This window comes from Phocoena sinus, chromosome 9 (assembly GCF_008692025.1).
Source record: "Phocoena sinus isolate mPhoSin1 chromosome 9, mPhoSin1.pri, whole genome shotgun sequence".
Lineage (NCBI taxonomy): Eukaryota > Metazoa > Chordata > Mammalia > Artiodactyla > Phocoenidae > Phocoena > Phocoena sinus.
Window position 1 is genome coordinate 90,421,570 of NC_045771.1, and position 19,501 is coordinate 90,441,070.

General features: G+C 40.6%; 1 protein-coding gene across 2 annotated transcripts in view; it reads left to right on the top strand.

Moving 5' to 3' along the window:
• Positions 1 to 1,258: 1,258 nt before the first annotated feature.
• The window catches only part of PRKAR2B (protein kinase cAMP-dependent type II regulatory subunit beta), a 112,900-nt gene continuing 94,657 nt past the window's right edge, over positions 1,259 to 19,501 (top strand). For both annotated transcript variants that reach the window (XM_032642669.1, XM_032642670.1), the window contains exon 1: positions 1,259 to 1,831. In XM_032642669.1, coding sequence (XP_032498560.1) covers positions 1,531 to 1,831 — 301 coding nt within the window. In that variant the 5' untranslated portion in view covers positions 1,259 to 1,530. The remainder of the gene's footprint in view (positions 1,832 to 19,501) is intronic.

Below are 19,501 nucleotides of genomic sequence, written 5' to 3' on the forward strand. Positions count from 1 at the left end.
TTCAGAAAAGCTTAATTCTTAAAATGCTTGACCCTTACCACTAGAAGTGAATGGAGTGAATATAAGTTGTGTCATTCATGGAGTGAATGTAAGTTGTGTCATAAACAAAGGATTAATGTCAAAATGTATTTTTATTAAAGGGACTAGTCTGTTACATCTTGATTTCTAGTCTTTGACGTTTCTGAACCATGTATGTACTTTTTTCTTTTTTTTTGTGGGTAGAAAGATAAGCTAAGTGAGCTTGCTATTGAGATATTTTATTTTACAATGATGGTCATGGTAAAAAATGATGTGTTTTTAAATACCATTTAATTGGCAAAAGACATTTTCTAATTCAAAACCGGAAACATTCGCAGAATAAGCCTCGTTTCAAAGTCCAGGACTTCCTTAAAGCACACATCTCGAATTCTATTTCTCTTTAGAGTGAAGTACATATTCCTATTTTTGGAGATATAATTCAAAACCACTGAAAGCGTAAGGGAACTTTTTAAAAATAAACAATAACAGTTTAATCAGGCAAAGGTTTTTTTGCTTGAGGGCCATCTGTCCTGACACTGACATTTTATTCAAATTGCTGCACGATCCTGTTTGAAGGGCATCGACTAACTTTAAGTGCCTCACAATAAATGGCACATTTGTCTTAACAAGTAGTAACTGCATAAAGTGGACAATGGGATAGTATCAGTGAAGCAAAACAATAAAACAGGATGGGTGGAGAAAGACTGGATAAAATGTGGCGAAAGAAAAAGAAAGGTGTCACAAAGATGGGGCATTATTTCTTTGTCCAAAAGATAACCAGTACCACTATACGACTTTAAACAAAAGACATCACCCACACTTATCAATCCAACTAGATTCTCGGGGGAAAATAAAATGCCGCTACCGAGGTGGAGGCCGAAGTTTCAGGACAAATCGAGTGGCGCCAGCTCTGCGTGGACTCCGTTGGTGAATGACGCGTGGGAATTCTGCCGAATGGCCCGCCCGCTCCGGGGCGTGCGGACAGGTGGACGGCCAGGCGCGCCTGGGCCGGGGGATGACCCGGGGGATGGCCCCCGCCCCCAACCCGACCGCGCCCCTCGCAGTGCGCCCAGCCAGCCGGCGCCCGCGTGCGTTTTCAGCCCCTCAGCTGTCCAGGCACCCGGCGCCCGCAGGCGGAGGTTGCCATGGTTTCCTGGGGTCACGTGGGGCGCGCTGGCGCCCCCTCCCGCGCTCCGCGGCGGGGCGGGGGCGGGGGCGGGGGCGGGGCGGCCCAGGAAGGGGAGAGGAGCGGCCGCGGTGGGAGCAGGAGGAGCTGGAGATGATTCCAGCTCTCCCGAGGCCGTGCTCGTTCAGCCGCCGCAGCCACACGGAGCAGCCGCGCGACGGGAGCCGCGGGCCGGGCCAGCCGGGCCTCCGGGGCCCAGTGCGCCGCGTTCGCAGCGGGTAGCGCAGCCAGCGTCGTCTCCGCTCGCTCGGCGGCCGCGGGGCCCGAGGCCGGTCCGGGGAGGGGGCGAGGGCGGCGCCCCGGCGCCCGTTGGCAGGGGAGGCAGGATGAGCATCGAGATTCCGGCGGGACTGACGGAGCTGCTGCAGGGCTTCACGGTGGAGGTGCTGAGGCACCAGCCCGCGGACCTGCTGGAGTTCGCGCTGCAGCATTTCACGCGCCTGCAGGAGGAGAACGAGCGCAAAGGCGCCGCGCGCTTCGGCCATGAGGGCAGGACCTGGGGGGACGCGGGCGCCGCCGGCGGGGGCGGTACCCCCAGCAGGGGGGTCAACTTCGCCGAGGAGCCCATGCACAGCGGCTCGGAGAACGGCGAGGAGGAGGAGGCCGCAGACGCAGGGGCGTTCAACGGTAAGGAACCGACCCCCGCGCGCCCCCTCCCACCCCCGCCGCTCCCCCTCGGCTCTTCGATCCCGCAGCTCGGCTCAGCCACCTCTCCCTGCCTTCCCCACCTTCCCTACCTTCCCTTCGCGCCCACCCCCTCAGCATCCATTTCTGTCTCTCCCGCTCGCCCACCTTCCTACTCCGCGCTCTCGTTGTGCCCTCCCCCTCGTCCCCTCCTCTGGAGGTGGGGAGCCCAAAGGTGAGGCTTCTCTGCCCACCCGCCCCCTCTCGTCCTGGGCTCGGAGGCAGAGGCCGGCCAGTTTGGGGTGGGCATCTGAGAAACAACTTTCACTGGGGTTGGAGAAATTTCCCTTGACGGATGTCACTGTGCATAAATGAAGCTGGCCCACTTGGCATCCTCTTTCAGCCTTTATATTTATTAATGGAGTGTCCAAAGCGAAAAGGCGAGGGGTGTTCAATCGGATTGGCTTTACTGTTGTTAGGACGGCAGATTCACTAAAAGGAGCATGAAATTGGACCCACTGGGCAGAACAAAATTTTTGGTGGTAGCTTTGGCATTCTTGGAAACAGTCATCTATTATTTTCCAATTTAGCAATACCGCGTTGTACTATTTTGGGACACACAACAAAGGATCCCGTTTAGCCTGCAGTCACTGGGGTGTATGGAATGAGGAAACGGGCTAATGGTTTGCTTTTCATTTGAAACAAATATTGAATGATTTGGTGCCTTAAAAAAAAAAAGTGTGTGAAAAACACTGTAGGAAGTTCTGAAAGCTTGTCGGTTGTCTTTAGAATGAAAAGCCAGTGAGTAATTCTAAGGACTGTGCCAGATACTGAGGCTAGTAAGAATGAATGGGAAAGAAAAAGGGATTTTCTCAAATAATTGCTCCTGGCAGGTCCTACCTCTTCTGCTTATAACCCTCTTTCTCTGACACACGCAGACACACTTACACATTAACAGCCTTCTGTATTTACACAACGTGTCTAAATCCCATCTTTGTGGCATCCCAAGCTAAAATACCCGGGTGTGCAAATGTGCAAGTGCTTTTTCTTTGTGGTGTAAGGCAACCATGCATTCAGCATCGCACCAGCTTTTATTTATTTACACTTCTTGTGGTTTGTGTGTCGGCAGTGCATTTCATATAATGAAACCATCTTAAAGTGTCATTTCCTTATATATGTTCCTAGGAAGCTGATTCTTTTCTTTGCAAAATTGTTGAAAAGTGTTATAAAATTAAGGTATTTTTAGCTTGTCTGAAGCAATCATAAAAAGCACTGGAAATTAGTGCTCTGAAGATAAAGGGAAGATTGTTACTTTAAAAATTTTAATTTTGGACTTTTTAGTGTTTTCAGGGGTAGGATAATCATAGTCTTCATTGTTCATTTTGCACAAGAATTTAATCGAATACTTTTCTTATTAGAAATGAGAAAAGGATAAAAGAGTACATATTTTAAACAGATGGGCAGGAGAAGGCAATGATGAATGACACAGAAGGGGTAGAGACATCTAATATATACTTCTTTTATGCTCCTGAGACACACATGTACACACGAGTACATTCACATGCACCCGGACACACACAAAGAAAAAAAAAAGGACTAGTTTCCCAGATTGGAGAAAAGCAAAGACTAAGGGACTTGATAAAGAACGTATATTCGTTCAGTACAATATATTGTTAGTATAAGTAAAATATTTTCTTTGTATAATGTTTTTGAAGTACTTTGCATTTATGATTCTGTTTTCTCTTTACAACAATGTAGATTATACACAGAACAGATTCGATTTTTGTTTTGCAATGAAATAAGCCGTTAAGTTCTGAGTGGTAGGGATCATTTTATATGGTTTTATGGTCTCCAAAGCACCTTTATTGTAAAAATTACTCAGTGTGAGTTTTACTAAATATTTGTTAACCAATTGCCCTATTTATTCCCCATTCCTACCTGCCAAAGACTGTTCTGACTGCAACCGATTTGATCATTTTCCAGTGCACACATATGCATATACGTATAACAGAAACTTTGGTGATGGTACTTCCCTTTTCTAGGTGTAGTAAAAAATATCTGTTTAGAGTATTTTCTATTCTAATCAGTTCTCTCTTAATTTTTTTAAAGTAAATTGTGAGACCCCCAGTTTAAAGAGAATTTTAGACTACCAAGGGTTGGCAAACTGTTGGTAAAGGGCCAGAAAGTAAATATTTTAGGCTTTGTGAGCAATGTATGGTCTCCATTGCATATTCCGCTGCTTCTTTTTTTTTAACTGCCCTTTAAACACATATCCCTTCTGGAGGTTAAGGTTGTACAAAACTGGCCACAGACCAAGGCCATAGTTTGCCAACCCTCGGTCAGAGGGGAAGAAAAAGTCAAAATAATGCCATTGCGGGGCGGGGAGGGGGGAAACAATAGGAATGAGCCTATCAGTTTAATGTCTAGGTCTAAAAAAGTGCTAGAATATAAAAAATACCAGATACTGGGTAATCCTCCTGTTATAGTAAAGAATTAGAAAAGTAAGTACTAAAGAAGAGTAAAGTACTAGAAGACAAGTCTTAATTTACTGAGACATAGCACAAGACCAAGTGGATCAATCATTCTTAAACTTGTATACATCTCAAGGATGTTTGATTCAGAAATGAACATTACCTCGTACTATTCTTGAAGAGCTTTTTTGAATAGGTTGGGGTGGACATCGGGTTTCTTTTTTTTTTTTTTTTGCAGACATCCCAGCTCTGTCTGATATCTACAGTTCCCTGACCACACTTTGAGATATACTGGTCAACAGATAATGATGATTATAATATCACTTTCTCTTATTAACAGTTTAAAAATAGCTGCCATTTATTGACATTCACTGTGCTAGGCACTATCTGAATGTTTTAATTCATTATCCCAGCTTTATAAGAAAGATGAGACAGAGTGTCACTTGCCCAATGTTTCACAGCTAGTGTGCTGCAGGGATTTTCGGAACACCTGTGGGCCTGGCTCCATCCCTGTGCTCTTAAGTTCCAGATTTTATCTCTGGAAGGGGGTGGGGCTGGCATCACTTGAGCATCCCTTGTATGTCAAGCTCTACTTGAGGTCCTTAATGTGTTTTATCTTTAAGGCTCAGAAAAATTAACTTGTCCAAGGTCACATATAGGACTAGTAAGCAGCAGAGCCTGGTTTCTTACTCACATCTCTCTTACCCACGACCATCAGACGTTTCTTCCTTAATGGAATTTGTATGATGGGCTGACTCACAGGTCAGGTTTTCCTGGTTATTTTTCCAGTAATGGTGATAAATTTGCTCTGATTGATTCATACCCACTCTCATGAATCCCTTAGGACAATGTATTTGTCGATGGTATTTGTGAGAGGTTGGGCAAAAAGGCAAGTTTTTAACCGTGAAGCTGGTGCCCATTGACTCACATAGAGGGATCAAGCATATGACCTTGAACTCATAGTATGGTGGTTGAATCAAGCAAGTGAACCAGGGTTTGGGACCATGGCCACCGATGGCCCTAGCCCAAAAGTCAGATGGGTGAAGGTGGTCTTGACTTCTCTCCTACCTTTCTCCAAAGGATTCCTTCCTCTGCTGATTGCCTTCCGATTCCCCTTGTATTCTTTTCTAATTTTATCACTTCTAATGTTTACTTTCAGTTTGCTGTCAATTCTTGTTAAAAGGGCAACCGTTAGGTGTTAGAATGGCATATGGCGATCCCCTTTCTGGGGGAAAAAAGCTGTAATGGAGTCTCTGCCTCCCTCTTCCCCATCCTACAGAAAGCGAATATAACATGACATGTCTCTTCTGCAAGGGCAGTGTCCCCAGGCTTGGAATTTATTAGGAGGGTTACAGTAAGCCAAAGAGTTGGAATCAGTACCAATTTGTAGTGGAATCTGTGGTAATTAATACAGGCATCATTGTGAGATCTTGTGTTGCTCAATTATTTCTTCAGTGAAATGGCTGAAATTATAAAATGAAGTAAATAAAATTCTCAGTTGACAAGTAGTCAGTAACAAATTACATATGGACATATGAAGAGCAATCAAACTGGAAGAAAAATAAACAAGTATAAAATATGGAAGACCTATTGTTCTGTATTATGGAAGGCAAAGATCTGGAGTTCAAAGTGGATACACAAGGCAAAAATATAGAACCATAGCTTATAAGCAAGCATGTCAAAGGTATATAAATAGAAATTTAGCGTGTAAAATCTGTGACTTAATCCTCTTAACTCTGATTTACGTCAAATGTTTTTGGAGAACTTTATCTACCTTTGCATTTTTATAGTTTAAGGGGATTGTGGAGACTTTACCAGAGATCCTGAAAATTATGCAAAATATTGGAAAGTTGGAGCTTATGGTGGGAGATTAAGGGAACAAAGGTATTTATCATGAGAGGAAATGGTTGAAAGAGAGTTAAGAGTAACATTCATGTATCTGAAAATTTTTCTTAGAGGATTCTGAGCAAATATTCTTCATCTCTGTTATATACAGAATTAGAAGACCTAAGCTTCATTGTAACTTGAAGAATAAAAGTCAGAAATTCATCTGTCTGAAATGGCGTATGTGGTCTTCCAAAAATGAGGTGGCAAAGCAGTCGGGGTAATAGATTGACTTTCCAAGAATCTGCTGTGAAAACGTTCTTAAGCTTGTTCATACTGGGAGTGAAAAAATAGGTTGATCTGTATGTTGCATTCATGGCCTAACTGACAGCAGGAAACTATAGAGGGTAGTAAAGGAGTGTTGCTTTGGCCGATTTTTTAGGCTCACTTCTATGGGCCCTTATTTAAGAACTTGCTCTCTCGATGGCTATTAGAGACTGTTGTGGGACAAGGCAGCCAATCCTTAGCTCTTGCCTCCTACTTCATGTAGCTGTCAACATATGACTAAAGAAAGACATTTATTCTAGTGGTGGTACTTATGCAATGGACTGAAAGTTAAAATATCTTTTTAATATATTATGAAACTCTTAAATCCATTTAATCGGTTTGAAAAACGGGCATGGAAGTCAGTTTTGGGGGGTTAACTTTAAATTCAGACAACATCTGTTTTCTTTTATGTATGAGGCGCTGTGTGAGGCATGTTGACATGTTATCATAGTAACAGTGCCTGCCTCGTGAAGTTATTAGCGAGGATAAATGGAGTAATATTGGCAAGGTCCTTACTGATAGCGCACCCAGCAAGCGCTGATTACCTGTTAAACAAATGATCTCATTTATAAGAAGTATTCCAGAAATGTGTTCTTTCTGAGTAGCAATTTCATTGTGCTTGGTGGAGATGAATCTAACGTTTGCACCTTATAGAAAGATGAAGTAGGAAATGAGCTTACTGGGCAGTTCCTCTTAGGATTTAATGTGAAGTTATGTTGCATAGTAATAAAACCAACATTCTTTCAGCTGATAATTTGTAGCTAAGCACACCAGGATTTTGTAATTAATGAGACTTTGTGGTCTTTGGCTGTTACAAATTTATATAGTAGTTTTAAATCCTCCTGAAGTGGATTACATCCTTCATGACAATGGCTAAAATGTTGAAGCCATTATTTTATTTATGAGCTTAAAACAGTAACGTTAGAGAAGATTTTTAAAAATATTTTGAGTTATAGATGGTAATTGTGATTTTTCAAAGAACAGTTAAGAACATTATTCATTTTAATAGTAGTATTAAATGGATTGCTTTAGGAACTGAAATTGGGAAATCAAAGGATTTTGAAAGAGTGTCATTTCTCAAACTCTTATCCATCTATTACTTTAAACTTTGGGAAGAGGGAGGGAGGGGAGGGATGGAGGGATGGGAAGAGAGAGAGAAGGCGGAAGAGAGGAGTAAAATTAGTTGGAACTTGTGAAGGGTTCTTTGAGTAACTTACACCTTTTCTGAAGGGATGGCAGAGAATGAAAATACCTAAACAAAAATTGAAGCACTGGATACTTTCATATCTTAAAAATCAAACTCTTTAGCTATTATTTAATGTAAGAACATTATAAGCTTTCCATTAGAAGACATGTAAGTAAGTTTTCCATTTGAGGTCACACATAAAGTGATGTACTGTATCTGGGTGGGACAGAGTAAATATTTAATGGTTATTTATTGTTGCAAATCTCACTCCATGGATTCAAGTAAATTTCCAGCTGTCAAGGTTTTGTTCATAGCTGTGTCAAAAAACAAATGTGTTTCTTTTTCAGCTGTACTAACAAGAGACTTTTGAAATTGTCAAGGAGGAGTTTATTTGTGATCCATTAAAAAAGCCACTTAATGAGAGTAGTAGCAATAGGGAAGGCCTGCTGTGGAGGTTGGGGTTGATGGGGGCGAGGGGTTCAGAGAATGTGATTGAATGACTGAGCTTGGGGTCTGCCTTAGCAGTATCAAGAGTCACAGAGTAAAGGGGCCAGAGACCTGGGTTAGCCCATGAGGAGGAGGAATGTGTATAAGTTGGGAGGTGGGATGCTGTGCTCATTCACTCACTGTAGACATATTTATAGAGAGCCAACTCCTTCCTTTTTTTTATTTTTAAGAAAAAAGAAATAATTATTCTCTTAAGTTTACTATCTCTACACTTCTTAAGAAACAATCCTTTTGTCAGAGACTGTCTCATAGATAGAATATGTTGTCTATTTCGCTTAACAGATGGAGCAGCTGAAAGCCAGAGACGTTCCTTGCCCAGATTTAGTCTGCTTTGGTCTTTTTGTTCATAGAATTATCACAATTCGTGTGCTGTTTATATTAACTTACATACTATGAATCCTTTCTGTCTTCCATCGGGGTGATAGATAAGGTCTAAAAGTCTAGGCTAAAGAGAAGTACTTTTGTTCTTTTGCCTTCAGAATTACCAATTTTTTTTTCCTCTTTGATTTTTTTCATTGAGGTGAAATCTAGTATTAGGTTTTATTTTTGTATCAATTGCTTAAAAAGAGACAATGGAAAAGAAAAAAGAGTGCAGTGAGTTTTCTGAGGCGGATGAGTTATTGTCATCGTGTTCTTGGTCCTGTTCTTATTGTCCTTCCGCCTTATCTTTGCCGTTTAGTTGTGGTTGGGTTGGTCCCAAAACCCCATGCAAAAACCTCACTGTGATACTGATCATTATCTTTATTTTATGGGAGTTTTTGTGTTTCGGAAATTCAAAATGACTCAGACTGTTCCATTATGTAATAATTTTGTGGAAAGAATTTGAGCTAAAATTTTCAGGTCATGGCTTAGATGAAAACAAAACAATCTAAAAAAATCAGAAATATAAACACAGTTGGTGTAACATTTATAAATGTTTCAGCAATAGGCTCTGCCATGTGTAGCTTAATATGTTTGGAAACTAAAAAAAAAAAAACCATCATTCCAGTTGCTACTGTTTAAAAAATGTTTCTGTGTTTTACAAAAAGACAAAAGGTCAAAATATAAACACATGTTCTACATAAAAGTGAAGCCAAGAAGATACACTGAATGCAGTGATTCTGGTATCCGTTTGGCTGGGGACTGACACTGTTTAATTTACATTAGCTGTTCCAAGACAAAATAGTTCAAGTGAGTGATATTGAGGGGAATTTATTCTTTTTTCTTTTGGATAAAAAAGAAGGAAAAAGCTTCCATTCGTTTAAATACATTTTAGTTAGACTCAAAAGCATCTTTCCAAAAGGTTCTGAATTAATACATGACTCAGCTGTTTCATTTCAGTTGCTATAGAAAGCTAATGTTTGTTAAATGATATTCTTTTTATTTAATCATTGTTAACTTTTTTTGGCTGCTTAAGTGCCAGACGCTGAGTAAGGCTATTTATACATATCATTCAGCTCTCCCCAAAGTAAGTAGTAGAGTCAGGATTTGAACCTGACAGTCTTGAGTTCAGAGCCCATCTCCTTAACCGTGGTACACAGACTTCATTTTTAGTAACTCTTACAGCAGTAACATGGTTGAAAAGAACCACATATCAAAAAATAAGCCTCCAACTTTTCCCTCTAAAAATTTACAGCCTAGCTCAGCATTGATCTTTCCCTTTTACAATTTGTTTTTTCCGTCTATTCTACACAAATTAGCACTTGGCATACTTTTTTTTTTTTTTTTTTTAAAGAGAACCTTTATTTTATTTTATTTTGGCCGCACCATGCAGCTTGCGGGATCTTAGTTCCCTGAGCAGGGATCAAACCCAGGCCCTCGGCGGTAGAAGTGCGGAGTCCTAACCACTGGACTGCAAGGGAAGTCCCAGCACTTCATATACTTTAGAAATTCAATAAAATGTTTATTTTAAAAATGAACACCTCATATACTGAGCTGTTTAATTCTCAAAACCTTTTTGATTATGTATAGTCACTAACAAAATATATTTGAGTATACATATCCCATGTATGTTTTTATAAATTTTGTGCATGTACCAGTATATTAGCTTACTATGTATATGAGAAAGCATCCCACAGTATAAATTTTGAAAGGGAGAAGTAACAAGTAATTGTAAGCAAGTTCTAATTTTTACTACACCCTAAATGATTGCCTTATACTCTGCCTTGGGGTGCATGACCCCATTTTGGAGACCACAATCCTAACAGTAGAACTTAATCCATACTCTATTAATATGTAAGCTAGCTGTAGTAAACTTTGGCTTCCTCTTTTAAGCTCCTGGATTATAAAGGACCTGCAGGTAGGCAGGGTCCTAATGTGTGTGTGTGTCTTTTTTAATAGACATTCATTAGGTAATTGTTTGACTCAGCCAAACTTTGGCAGAATAAAGAGGAAAATTCTATCTTATAAAAAGGAAATAAAATCATGTTACCTGACAGGTAAGATCTAGGCTTTCTTTTAAATCTGTATTCCTGTTTGTACCTTGAACTTCAGCCTCGATTATAGAGTACTCATGTCCTTGGTGCACATATTGGGGATGTGACAAACAGAATCATACCATGTTCTCCCTAACACCATACACAAAAATAAGCTCAAAATGGATTAAAGACCTAAATGTAAGGCCAGAACTATCAAACTCTTAGAGGAAAACATAGGAAGAACACTATGACATAAATCACGGCAAGATCCTTTCTGACCCACCTCCTAGAGTAATGGAAATAAAAACAAAAATAAACAAATGGGACCTAATGAAACTTCAAAGCTTTTGCACAGCAAAGGAAACCATAATCAAGACCAAAAGACAACCCTCAGAATGGGAGAAAACATTTGCAAATGAAGCAACTGACAAAGAATTAATCTCCAAAATTTACAAGCAGCTCATGCAGCTCAATAACAAAAAAACAAACAACCCCATCCAAAAATGGGCAGAAGACCTAAACAGACATTTCTCCAAAGAAGATATAAAGAATGCCAACAAACACATGAAAGAATGCTCAACATCATTAATCATTAGAGAAATGCAAATCAAAACTACAATGAGATATCATCTCACACCAGTCAGAATGGCCATCATCAAAAAATCTAGAAACAATAAATGCTGGAGAGGGTGTGGAGAAAAGGGGACACTCTTGCACTGCTGGTGGGAATGTGAATTGGTTCAGCCACTATGGAGAACAGTATGGAGGTTCCTTAAAAAACTACAAATAGAATTACCATATGACCCAGCAATCCCACTACTGGGCATATACCCTGAGAAAACCAAAATTCAAAAAGAGTCATGTACCAAAATGTTCATTGCAGCTCTATTTACAATAGCCCGGAGATGGAAAGAACCTAAGCGCCCATCATCGGACGAATGGTTAAAGAAGATGTGGCACATATACACAATGGAATATTACTCAGCCTTAAAAAGAAATGAAATTGAGTTATTTGTAATGAGATGGATAGACCTAGAGTCTGTCATACAGAGTGAAGTAAGTCAGAAAGAAAAAGACAAATACCGTATGCTAACACATATATATGGAATTTAAGGGAAAAAAATGTCATGAAGAACCTAGGGATAAGACACAATAGAGGCGCAGACCTACTGGAGAACGGACTTGAGGATATGGGGAGGGGGAAGGGTGAGTTTTGACAGGGCGAGAGAGAGTCATGGACATATACACACTGACAAACGTAGTAAGGTAGATAGCTAGGGGGAAGCAGCCGCAAGGCACAGGGATATTAGCTCGGGGCTTTGGGACAGCCTGGAGGGGTGGGATGGGGAGAGTGGGAGGGAGGGAGACGCAAGAGGGAAGACACATGGGAGCATATGTATATGTATAGCTGATTCACTTTGTTATAAAGCAGAAACTAACACACCATTGTAAAGCAATTATACCCCAATAAAGATGTTAAAAAAAAAAAAAAAGAATCATACCATGTTACAGGTGTTTAGTTAAGTTTAGTCATGGAAGTGCCAATCAGAATTAGAAGAAAATCTAAAGTTTAAAATAGTTTAAAAGATTAGGACCAGGCAACATCCTAAGGAAAAACATAAAATAAAATAGTTTAAAAGAAATGCAGTTACATAGGGTATCTGAGGAAGGCCATCTCTGGAGATGACAGTTCGTTAGGAGGTAGCCTTTTCACTATCTCCCTTTTTGTAACTTTTGAAAAAAGCTTGTCATATACTTGTATTACCTATTAAATACATTTTAAGTGAAAAAAGACATGAAAGAAAGGCGATTCTTTTATAAACGTCCGGTGGGTAGTAGATAAAACGCTATAGAGGCACACAGTATGGTTCGAAATTGATGTAGCCAAATATTCTTGCCTAAGTTATTCTCTTGGTCCTGGGTACCCAGTCCTCTTTCCTTAACTTTCTGCCAAAATCCCAGTTTTTTTCCAAAGGTTAGCTTACAGTTCACCCTACCAGAAAATCCTTACGAGATTCTCTGGTTGACATGAGTGGTGTCAAAATGGCAGGATGAACGTGCCCTGCTTCAGAGTAAGCTTGGCGGATGTCACATGTTCCTGGCACAGGCAGGCATGGAAACACAGGAATGAGCTCCCTCCCTCCAAGACCTTCCTGCACGCATCTCACTTGGCCCACAGAAGGTGCTCAAATACACTTTAAATTAACGTCAAGTTGAATACTGAACGTCTCATAATAGTAAATATCTGTAAGTGTGTATTTCTAAAGTGATTGAAACCTTCTTGGGCGCATAAATATTAAAAATAGCCTCCTGGTAATCCTTTATATTGATGCATTTTAAAATGTTTTCATGAAATGTAAAAGCCTTAGCCTGTGTTCAGTTTCATAGGTTTAGACTTCTTTATATTTAAAAAAAAAAGGTGGCATATTATATTTTGGCCTGATATTTGATCACTCTGCCACATGCAAAGAACACAAGTGCACAGGCTCTCCTTGCGGGTGAGGATTGCACATTCTCATCGAGGAGACGTTCTGACCCCCCAAACTTCCCGTGTCACTGCTTCTGCTTCTGTGAGCCCTGTGTTAAATCCCAAATGCCTCTATTGCCCTGAACCTGCTTTGTCCTGTTTTCTCTCTCCATCTTGCCTCATTCCTGCCACGTTGAAAGCAGGCTGTCTTCTTCCCTTTATTGCGTGAATCCTGCTCACCACCACCACCCGCCCCCCCACCCCCCCCCCGCCCCGAGGTGAGCCTTTTGGAGCCCTCCAGTTTTAACTGTAGCTCCAGCGCAGACCTCTCGCCTTCAGATTTAGGTTGACATATCTCCCTGCTTACCAGCCACCTCTGCTTGCATCTTCTTCAGGCACCTGCAGATAATTTTGTCCTAAACTGAATGTGTTGTCATCTACCTCTATTATTATTCTTTCCTACTCATGTTACTTTTTTCCCGCCACTGATTTGATAAACACAGTCAATAGAACCCCTTTCCTCTGCCTCCTACTTCTTAAACCTGGTAGTTTATGGAAAACAAACAAAACAGATTGCTTTTATTGCTGAAAATTTTTAAGTAGTGCTGAAAAATCAGAAACACTGGAAACGTTTTACAAATATGACTTCACTTTGGCATAGGCTCTAGGTTTGAATCCTGACTCTGCCATTTATAACTTTTGGAACCTTAAACAAGTTACTTGACCATCTGTGCCTCAGTTTCCCCATCTGTGAAATGGGAATGTTAGTAGTACTTACCTCAGAGCGTTCTGGTAAGAATAAATGAATTGACAGTGTGTGGCATATACTAAGCCTTATATATGGGTTTGTTAAAAAAAAAAAGAGAGGAAGGAAGAAGGAGAGGAAGGCAGGTTTTAGAAGTTACAACCTGATGGTTTTTAAAAATGAAGTTTGATTTGAAATGTAAGAAACTAGAGATTGTTTTCAAGGCAGTGTGATAATAGTCCTTAAAGAAAATGTTATTAATGAAAAATATAAAAGTAAAGTCTTCAGATCTTTCAGCTAAGTGTTTCAAACGTTTAAAAAAAAATCCTGCTCTTTTAAGTCTCAAGTCCTCCTTTAATTCCTTTGAAATGCAAGGAAAATAGTCTGACTTTAAAAAAATAAGGTTAAAAAAAAGCAACGGGATAAAGCTTTGCTTTGTTTGCACACCATCTTCTCCCTTGAGAATCAGTGTTTAACTGGTAGAATAAATAAATTTGTGTGTGCAGAATCTCCAAGTTTATGGTTTTATTCAAGTTCTAATAAGTTATTTTAAAACAAACTTGGGAAGGAGTAAGTAGGGATATTGAAAATAGTTACTTAATTTAAATGAGGCAGATGCTTATAGTAAAAAAATGAATATGTGCCTGAAATATAAATTAATTGGAAAAAATTGGTTGTATTAACTTGACAGCTTGTTGCCATTTCCTCATATCATAATATTTATGAAAGTAAGCTCATGGTGGGAGAAACTTTTTTTTTTTTTTTTTTTGCGGTATGCGGGCCCCTCACTGTTGTGGCCTCTCCCGTTGCGGAGCACGGGCTCCGGACGCGCAGGCTCAGCGGCCATGGCTCACGGGCCCAGCCGCCCCACGGCATGTGGGATCTTCCCAGACTGGGGCACGAACCCGTGTCCCCTGCGTCAGCAGGCGGACTCTCAACCACTGCGCCACCAGGGAAGCCCAGGAGAAACTTTTATACCTAAGTTTTACATTAGAATGTGGTTTTATTCTGAAAACCCATCATTCTGTACTTGCTCCACTACAAATTGCTATCTTAATAGATTTCAAAAAAAAAAAAAAAAAGACAGTTCTTTTGGATATCTTTGCTTTTACACAGAGTTATTCACAGGTCTTTGATTTTTTTTTTTTAAGGTGTCATTGATTTTTTTTTTTAAACCCCACATTTGTTTATTTATTTGTTTTTGGCTGTGTTGGGTCTTTGTTTCTGTGCGAGGGCTTTCTCTAGTTGTGGCAAGTGGGGGCCACTCTTCATCGTGGTGCACGGGCCTCTCACTATCACGGCCTCTCTTGTTGCGGAGCACAGGCTCCAGATGCGCAGGCTCAGTAGTTGTGGCGCACGGGCTTAGCTGCTCTGCAGCATGTGGGATCTTCCCAGACCAGGGCTCAGATCCGTGTCCCCTGCATTAGCAGGCAGATTCTCAACCACTGTGCCACCAAGGGAAGCCCTGTCATTGATTTTTTAACGTTAGTTTTTTTTTTTTTTTTAATTTTATTTTTGGCTGCATTGGGTCTTTTTGTTGCTGTGCATGGGCTTTCTCTAGTTGCAGCACACTGGTTTCTCATTGTGGCGGCTTCTTGTTGTGGACCACGGGCTCTAGGTGTGTGGGCTTCCGTAGTTGTGGCTCATGGGCTGTAGAGCGCAGGCTCAGTAGTTGTGATGCACGGGCGTAGTTGCTCTGTGGCATGTGGGATCTTCCCGGACCAGGGCTCGACCACGTGTCCCCTGCATTGGCAGGCAGACTCTTAACCACTGTGCCACCAGGGAAGTCCTCGATATCTTATTTGACTGGCTCGAACCTGTGTCCCCAGCATTGGCAGGCGGATTCTTAACCACCGTGCCACCAGGGAAGTCCTTGATATTTTACTGTCATTAACAACAGTTTACCAACTAAGCAATATTATGATCTTTGATTCCTCATAATACCTTAAAATAATTTCCTTATAATTTCTTAAAAAGAATTCAGAAGGTATTTTAGTGTTCAGATTTTAAGAAAAATGCATTTGCAGAAAGGATATTTAGTGAAATATATTTTAGGAGCACATTTAGCATTAAAAGTGTACAAGGCTTCAGTTATGCAAGATGAATGAGTTCTGGGATCTAATGTATATAGCATGGTGACAGTTACCAATACTGTATTGTATACTTGAAATTTGCTGAGAGGATAGATCTTAAGTTAAATCTTAACACACACACAGTGGTGACTGTAGAGGTGATGGTTAAATTATTTAGCTTGATTGGGATGATCTTTTCACAGTGTATACATATATCAAAACATCAAGTTGCACACCTTAAATATATGTAATTTTTATATGTCAAAGGTAATAAAGTAAAAAAAAAAAAGCAGTGTGAATTAATCTGGTTGGGCTGATAGTATTGAGTATACTGAGAGATTTTTATCTCTGAAACCAAGCAGAGCAGAAATTTTCTCTTTCCCTCTCTCCCTCTCCTTCCATCCCCCTCCCTCCATCCCTCCCTCCCTCTTCTCTTTTTTAAAAATTATGAAATATTTCCAATATACAGAAATGAACAGACACTAAATAAGGAACACTCACATGAGCCATCCCCTGTCTCTAACAGATTTTAATGCTTCAGTTTTTTTACTTTGAAGAAAATATCACATGTACAGTAGGAGTCTCCTTGGATACCCCTCTCTTATCCCGTTCTCTTAACTTCCTTCTCCATAGATAACCAGCAGTATGATGAATTTGGTGTTTATAGTTCCTATGTATGTTTTTGTATTCTTACTACAAAGGCATTTATTCATAGATTAGAAATAATGATATTTTGCATGTATTCAAAGTTCATATAAATTGTGCCACTTACGAAAGTTTCACTTATGTAAGTTATCATCCTTCAGCTTGTTTTTTGTTTTGTTTTTTTTTCTTTTGCGGTGCGCGGGCCTCTCACTGTTGTGGCCTCTCCCCATTGCGGAGCACAGGCTCCGGACGCGCAGTCTCAGCGGCCATGGCTCACGGGCCTAGCCACTGCGCGGCATGTGGGATCTTCCCGGACCGGGGCACAAACCCGTGTCCGCTGCATCGGCAGGTGGACTCTCAACCACTGCGCTACCAGGGAAGCCCTAAGCAAATAATTTTTAAGAGTGTAAAGAGGTTTTGAGACCACAGAGTTTGAGGACTGCAGTTCTAGAGTATATACCTAAGCGTAGAAAGGCTGGTTGTAGGGAATGCCCAGCTTTCACTGCACGTCATATTGCCATATTTGCAAAGCTGTTATACTAGTTTATACTCTCAGCAGTAGTATAAGAGTTCTGGGTTCTCCACATTCAAGCGACCATTTGATATTGTCAGATTTTAACCATCTTTGCCAATGAGACAGATGTTAAATTGGAATCTCATTGTAAATTGAATATGCTTTTCCCTGCTTACTAGTGATCTTGACCATCTTTTTAATCTTCATTGATCATATCTCTAGTTCATCTTCTGTGAAAAAAGTTTTTTTTCTTGTCATTTTTCCTGTCTGTATTGTTCTTCCTGATTTGTAGGAGTGTCTCCTCTCCTCTCCTCCCCTCCCCTCCCCTCCCCTCCCCTCCCCTCCCCTCCCCTCCCCTCTCTCCTCTCCTTTCCTTTCCCCTCTCTCCCTTCCATCCTGTCTCCCTGCCTCCCTCCTTTCCTTCCTTCCACATTCTGGTTACTAATCCTTTGTTGGTAACATGCATTGAAAAAAATTTTCTCCCAGTTTTGGGCTTGTCTTTTCATTTTGTTTATGTAGGTTGAACAGAATTTCCTTTGTTTTCTCTTCCAGTGTTACTGAGATGTAATCGACATACAGCACTGTACAAGTTTAAGGTGTACAGCATAATGATCTGACTTAAGTACATCATGAAATGATGACCGCAATAGGTTTAGTGAACATCCATCATCTCATATAGATGTAAAAGAAAAAGAAAAATGTATTTTTTCCTTGTGATGAGAACTCTTAGGATTTACTCTCTTAACAACTTACATATGTAGCACACAGCAGTGTTGATTATATTAATCACATTTTACATTACATCCCTAGTACTTATTTATCCTGTAACTGGAAATTTATACCATTTGACCATCTTCATCCAGTTGCCCATCCCCTCAACCCTTGCCTCTGGTAACCACAAATCTGATCTCTTTTTCTATGAGTTTATTTATTTGTTTGTTGAAGTATAATGGACCTAGAACACTATGTTAGTTCCTGGTGCACAACATAGTGATTCAGTATTTGTATACTCTGCAGAATGATTACCATGATAAGTCTAGTTACCATCCCTTGCCATACAAAGATATTACATTTTTACTGACTATATTCCCCATGCTGTACATTTCATCCCCATGTTCTGTAACTGGAAGCTTGTACCTCTTAATTTCCCTCACCTATTTCGCTCTTTTCATTCATGTTCATACCATTTAACTCAAGAACAGAATTTCCTGATTTTATTGTAGCCTAACATTAATCCCTTCCTTTATACTTATACTTTTTTGTGCCTTAAGGAATCTATCTCTACCTCGAATTAAAAAGATAAGCTCTTCATTTTCTTGTAGAAATGAAAAAGTCTTGAGTTTCACACTTAAGGTTTTAATCCATCTATAATTTATTTTTGTGCCTGGTATGAGATGAGAATCTCATTTCATTTTTTAAAAATATGCATCATTTATTGACTTTTTTCCCTCACTGATTTTTAAACATCAATTTTCCATTTTTGTGTGAAGGTACTTACAGTCTATTCTGTTCTGTTGGTTTGTCCATTCTTTCATTACTCTCTCTTACTCCTAATATGACTTTATATGGTCCTGATATGTGGTAAGTTAAGTACATCCACCTTACTTTTCTTCAGAATTGTTTAACTATTCATGGGCTTTTATTATTCCACAGAACTTTTAGGATGAGGTTCTTCAATGATGTGAAAAACTTTATTAGGTGTTTGTTGGAATTTATAAACAAATTTGGAGACATAAATATTCCATATACATTGCATATCTCCATTTATCTGGTCTTCCTTTCATTTCTTCAGTGTTATTTCATTTTCTACATAAAGGATTTTCTTGTCTTTTCTTAGTTTAATTTCTAAGTAACATATTGTTTTTGTTGTTATTATAACTGGGAGATTTTTCTATTATTCTAATTAGTTGTTACTGAGAATATATAAAAAGAACTGTTAAAACTCAATAACAAAAAGCCCATCAATCTGAGCAAAATCCAACTGAGCAAAGGCCTAAACAGTTTAATAAAGAAGACATAAACGAAAATGGCCACGTGGGAAGACGTGGAGTTAGTGTCTCCCCACAACTAGGGTGCCTGCCAGCCCATGGTGGGGGACTCTGATGCCCAAGGAGACGGGAAGAACCCCAAAGTGAACCGGTAGGGTGTAGGGGGACTGAGGGGAAAGGAAAAGTGGAGGCCAGACAGGATCAGCGCCCCTGTGGCTGGGGAGATGAGGAGAGGCAGGTGGGAGGGACTCTCCAGGAAGAGCGGGAGAGGAGTGGAGGGCATTTGGCTGGCCCACTCAGGCCGGGGAGCCTGCTGAGCTCCCAGGCATATCCCCTGCCCTCCAAGTCCCCTCCAGGCTGCGTGGGTCCTTGGGGGCACAGGAAGGAGGCAGGGGAGAGCAGGAGAGGCAGGTGGGAGGGGCCCTCCCAGACTGGAGGAGCAGGAGAGGAGAGGAGGGCATTTGCCCCACCCACTCGAGCCCCGGAAGCCTGCTGGACTCCCAGGTGAGGTCCGCTGCCCTCTGAGACCAG